Genomic DNA, 6,000 nt, shown 5'->3' with positions numbered 1-6,000 from the left:
GGCATGGATATTTAACATCGTTTATTCAGTCTTGGGTTTATGTTCTTTCGCCATTTACAGACATTTTACATCTACCTACTTCCTCAGCCTACCCTGCCAATTTCTAATGAATTTGTGGATTTTCTTTTGTAATACATACATGTGTGTGCTCATCTGCTCTTCAGTTTTTATGATATTTGTCTCATCTGTCCTGCTTTATGATACTTTTACAAAGAACATGAACAAATGCTTCTATTTTAGAGAAGATATGGGATCCAGGTTTCGGAGCCGTAAAACCAACCGTCGTGATTGGTGGACGAGTTGCCAGGTTGCAGCTTCTGTACCGTGCCGGCACATAAATAGGTTCGGCTCAAGCGGCGGCAGCATCATTCCCCCGTGACTGTCTGAGCGTCTCTCATCACCTTGGTTATCTCATCATCATCATGGTAGAAGCAAAGCCTACCAAGAAGGCTGCGGCTGCTGCTGCTGCTGCTGTGGTGGCCACCACCAGGAAACCTCGCGTCCAGGTTGCTCACCCGAAAACTAGTCAAATGGTTCTAGCCGCGGTCGCAGCACTCAAAGACCGTAAGGGCTCGTCTCTACAAGCAATCAAGAAGTACGTTGTTGCCAACAACAAAGTCGAGGCTGCCAAGATCGCCATTTACATCCGAAGATTTCTCAAGAAAGCAGTGGCTGACGGCATTCTTGTTCAGACCAAGGGAAGTGGAGCTAGTGGATCATTCAAGCTGGCCGTAGCAGAGAAGAGGGCCGTTCTAACTCCCAAGAAAGCCACCACAACCAAGAAACCATCTACAGCAGCAAAGAAGGCCGTGGTAACTCCCAAGAAAGCCGCCACAAGCAACAAACCACCTACAGCCTTGAAAAAGAAGCAGCAGCAGCAGCAGCTTGTTGTTGGGAACAAAAAGCCCAAAATAAAGAGAGCTTCAAAATCTCCCAAACCACCCAAGGCAAAGAAAGCTGTCAAGAAAACAACAAAGGCAAAATAAACGACGACATGCAAGCAGCATGAATACACATGACAATAAACATCCAGGCCTCCCCCCTCAGTGGAGGGGCCTCATATGATTCCAAAAAGAGTTTAGTTTTGTAGACAAATAAATCATTACTTTTGGGGTAGATTTACTCTGTATATTATATATATATATATATATATATATATATATATATATATATATATATATATATATATATATATATATATATATATATATATATATATATATATACACACATACATGGGTGAGGTGATATGGTACCAAAGTTTTGGGTGAGGTGATTGACATTTACACAAGATAAAACACGAACCAATGGGAATAAAAACATAAGAATGGAAGTAACTGCAGAAGGCCTATTGGCCCATAACACAAGCACTTCCTCTTGATGCTTCTATATTGGTTCGGAGTCTTGAAGCTATAATATATATATATATATATATATATATATATATATATATATATATATATATATATATATATATATATATATATATATATATATATGCACACAAAACTAAATAGTCTTGTTAGACAAATTGCCCCTATTAGAGGCAAGTTGACTAACAAGCCGAATGACTGCAATTGTTTTGAATTTGAGTTAAATCTAACATAGAAATGTAATCAAACCTAACCTAACCTATGCTAACCCAAGCTAAGCTAACCTAACCTAACCTAAGCTAAGCTAACCTAACCTAACCTAACCTAACCCAGCAATTCATGATCTTAATATAATACTGTTAATTGGATAAACCAATTTGGAAAGAAATGTTCGAAAATAACAAAATTAACTGTTCTTGTTAGGAAAATTGGGCCTTGCATACTTGTCCCAATAGTGTGGTTCTCGCTTTTAGGTACGACATAAACGTATACCTAAGTTGAGAGAGAAAAAGATTCGCACTCAAACATGCATATCGATTGCCAGTCCTGAATTCTGGGTAGATATTCGTGTCCTCCCTTTTCATTTACCATCATTTGGATACTATCAAAACAGCTCTGAGAAGGATAAAATGAATAAAACGGGTAGCTCACTCATGTAAAAAGGAAGAGTTGGGAAAGATCTCTCTCTCTCTCTCTCTCTCTCTCTCTCTCTCTCCCTCACCCCCCCCCCCCCCCACCACCAATGATCCTGCTCTGCTAGTATATAACGGAACAAACCTTCCCCCCCCCACCCCTCCCTCCCCAATCAGAGTCCCTTTAAGCATGCGAGGATAAAAAATAGATTTCATAAGACCCAATGTGCTAGCTGATATCAAAACAATTTATGTTATCGTCTATTAAGCCCTTCAGTAAAAAAGTATAGGGACCTAATTAGGTCCCGTTTTGAGGTGGTGGTGGGTGGAATCGATGGATTAGCCAAGCTCTTATCCGCCGAATCCGTAGAGGGTACGACCCTGGCGCTTCAGAGCGTACACCACGTCCATGGCAGTGACGGTCTTCCTCTTGGCGTGTTCCGTGTAGGTTACAGCATCACGGATGACGTTCTCGAGGAACACCTTCAGGACGCCACGGGTCTCTTCGTAGATGAGACCCGAAATACGCTTCACGCCGCCACGACGAGCTAAGCGACGAATAGCGGGCTTGGTGATGCCCTGGATGTTGTCACGTAGCACCTTACGATGACGCTTGGCGCCACCCTTTCCGAGTCCCTTGCCTCCCTTGCCGCGTCCAGTCATGGTGTTGAAGTTGTGTGAATAATAAAATTTCGGCACGATTTCCCCAGACTATATCCCGTCAAGCGGACGTACTTGTAGCATGGCAACTCCTAACTCCTGCCTGTCCTTACTTTATGCTTGTACTCGAGCAGAAACACGGCTTTCTCACAACGCTTTCAAAACTGCAGTTGCCTACTCGTCTGTTTCACGTCTCTGTGAAATGACTTTTGCACAAATCCAAAAAATAGAGCAAAATCAGCGATAATAGTGTTTGAGGTGAGCTGCCTGTTGGCTGCAGCCAGAGGAAGGAGGGGAGGGGCAACGGGGTGACGTAGGCGAGTCGAGCAGCCAATGGCGCTCGAGCAAGCGCCTCGAGACGGCGTATATAAGCAAAAATTTTTCGGCGCCGGCCATCACAAACCACAGTTGTTCACCATGGCTCGCACCAAGCAGACTGCTCGCAAGTCCACGGGAGGCAAGGCTCCTCGTAAGCAGCTGGCCACCAAGGCAGCACGCAAGTCTGCTCCTGCCACAGGGGGCGTGAAGAAGCCTCACCGTTACAGGCCCGGAACGGTCGCCCTGCGTGAGATCCGTCGTTACCAGAAGAGCACAGAGTTGCTCATCAGGAAACTTCCCTTCCAGCGTCTGGTGCGCGAGATTGCCCAGGACTTCAAGACCGATCTTCGCTTCCAGTCGTCTGCCGTCATGGCTTTACAGGAGGCATCCGAGGCTTACCTGGTCGGTCTCTTCGAGGACACTAACCTCTGTGCCATCCACGCCAAGCGTGTCACCATCATGCCAAAGGACATTCAGCTTGCTCGCCGTATCCGTGGAGAGCGTGCATAAGCTAAAACGACCACCCTAGTATACACCAAACTCGGCCCTTCTCAGGGCCAAAATATCCTTCTAAGGAGATTTCAGACATTCCTAGCATCAGTCATATGAATTAACCTTCATCTATACATATAATAAATAAATAAATACAATAATTTAGGTGTCATACATACACTGTACACGTGATATCAATAAATCAAGTCATTTGTAGTACAACCTGTCCTCTTACAAACAAAACGCCGTCGCTTTTCATTCTTATGCACTGCCAAGGATCCTTCCCCCCCCCCCCCCCCTCCAAAAAAAAAAAAAAATTGTCATACTGTACTAGAAATAAAAGCAGCTTGTATAAGTGACATACTGTCCTGTCCTGTTTTATTCTGTTTTTGGTCCTCTGGCTTAATCTGTTAAGTTAGGAGATGACATTTTAAATTAACCGTTTTCTTGACATTTTCAAACCTTAAGAGGGTGGCCTGCATAGTAATCCTAATGTGGAACATAACAATGAATCTCTAATCTCTAGAAAAAAGATACCGAGTGTTTATATGTGTGTTGAGAGAGAGAGAGAGAGAGAGAGAGAGAGAGAGAGGAGAGAAGAGAGAGAGAGAGAGAGAGAGAGAGAGAGAGAGAGAGAGAGAGAGAGAGAGAGAGACATGCAGAGACAGAGACAGAGACAGAGACAGACAGACAGACAGACAGACAGAGACTGAGAGAGAGAAACACACACAGACAGTTTCATAAATATTCTCATTTTATAGCTATTTGCTTTCAGTGACAGAGGTTTTTGTTATAATAGTATTGGTGTCTAACACTCACAATCTCTTTAGAAATTAAAGTGTGGCTCCAATGGAGCCGAGTTTGTTGGTTTGAGGCCAAGCCACCACCACAGGGCAGTAAGTAAGCCGTTTACTTGGAGGAGGTGTACTTGGTGACGGCCTTAGTGCCCTCAGAGACGGCGTGCTTGGCCAGTTCTCCGGGCAACAGGAGCCTTACAGCCGTCTGGATCTCCCGACTGGTAATGGTGGAACGCTTGTTGTAGTGGGCCAGGCGAGAAGCCTCGGCGGCGATGCGCTCGAAGATGTCGTTCACGAACGAGTTCATGATCGACATGGCTTTGGAAGAGATACCAGTGTCGGGGTGGACCTGCTTCAGCACTTTGTAGATGTAGATGCTGTAGCTCTCCTTCCTCCTGCGCTTCTTTTTCTTATCGCCCTTGGCAATGGCCTTCTGGGCCTTTCCGGCCTTCTTGGCAGCCTTTCCAGATGCCTTGGGTGGCATGATGATGCTCGTGCTGGCTGGCGTTGCGATACAATAATGAACTTTTGCGCGAGTCGAGCTTTCCTTTTATATCCCGCTCGCGACTCAGCTCAGAGCGGGTCGCGTGGCGGAGCGCGCTGATTGGTCAGTGGCGGACTCCCTTGATCCTGAGCGGGGTATATAACACGAAGCTCGATCTGCGGGCCGGCATAAAACACCACAAACCCACAACAGCAGCAGCAATGTCAGGACGCGGCAAGGGAGGCAAAGTGAAGGGCAAGTCAAAGTCTCGCTCCAGCAGGGCCGGACTTCAGTTCCCCGTGGGCAGAATTCACCGTCTGCTGCGTAAAGGCAACTACGCCGAACGCGTCGGTGCTGGCGCTCCTGTCTACCTGGCAGCCGTCATGGAATACCTCGCTGCCGAAGTTCTGGAGCTCGCCGGTAACGCCGCACGTGACAACAAGAAGACCCGTATCATCCCACGTCACTTGCAGTTGGCCATCCGCAACGACGAAGAACTCAACAAACTTCTGTCTGGCGTAACCATTGCACAGGGAGGTGTTCTTCCAAACATTCAGGCAGTTCTTTTGCCAAAGAAGACAGAGAAGAAGTAAGCACTTCTGCCACCCACCACGACAAATACCATAACCAGGCTCCATCCGGAGCCACACACACTTTAATAGAGAGATTCAAGTAGACAATCAACTTTCAAACATTAATAATAACATTTATATTGATTTCATTTGGAATGTGTACATAACAAACAAACAAACAAAACAAAATTATAGGGGATATTCAGCATCACTTGGAATATTAACCAATCATATAAATCCAATATATATTTTATATTTTACTTTAAGCGAGGAATTCATATTCTATCAATTTTTAATCATACAAATGAACAAAAGCAATTCTTCACTAGACGTAATGAATGAATAAATGATCAAGGTTTTAATGTGTTTCATGAATAAATATATATATATATATATATATATATATATATATATATATATATATATATATATTATATATATATATATATAAATCTAATATAATATATATATTATAATACTTGTGAACCAGAATATGTTTGAGCAGCAGCGATCGTTGCCATTGGCCGAAGTGCAACAATTCAAATAATTTAAAGGGCCTGCCTCGGGTATATAAGAGAGGCCTGGGAGACTGGGGCCGGTGGTGGGGATGGGTGATGAGTGATGGTGTGGTGTGGTGTGGTGTTGTTAAGAGTTGATTTACGGCCAGCCAGC

The 6,000-nt window shown here is 44.5% G+C and overlaps 1 protein-coding gene across 1 annotated transcript; it reads left to right on the top strand.

Moving 5' to 3' along the window:
* The first annotated feature begins 4,960 nt into the window (after positions 1-4,960).
* LOC138360503 (histone H2A) lies at positions 4,961-5,414 on the top strand. The gene has a single exon (XM_069320275.1). It carries the CDS (start codon positions 4,978-4,980, stop codon positions 5,347-5,349), a length of 372 nt encoding a protein of 123 aa, XP_069176376.1. The 5' UTR covers positions 4,961-4,977; the 3' UTR covers positions 5,350-5,414.
* The last annotated feature ends 586 nt before the right edge of the window (positions 5,415-6,000 follow it).

This window comes from Procambarus clarkii, unplaced genomic scaffold (genome assembly GCF_040958095.1).
Source record: "Procambarus clarkii isolate CNS0578487 unplaced genomic scaffold, FALCON_Pclarkii_2.0 HiC_scaffold_113, whole genome shotgun sequence".
NCBI classification, from domain to species: Eukaryota; Metazoa; Arthropoda; class Malacostraca; order Decapoda; family Cambaridae; genus Procambarus; species Procambarus clarkii.
The sequence above is the reverse complement of the archived record's forward strand: the minus strand, read 5'-3'. Positions and strand labels throughout refer to the sequence as shown.

Bases quoted from the DNA above. Each gene is read 5' to 3' on its own strand.
- LOC138360503 (XM_069320275.1), top strand. From the start codon at position 4,978: ATGTCAGGACGCGGCAAGGGAGGCAAAGTGAAGGGCAAGTCAAAGTCT.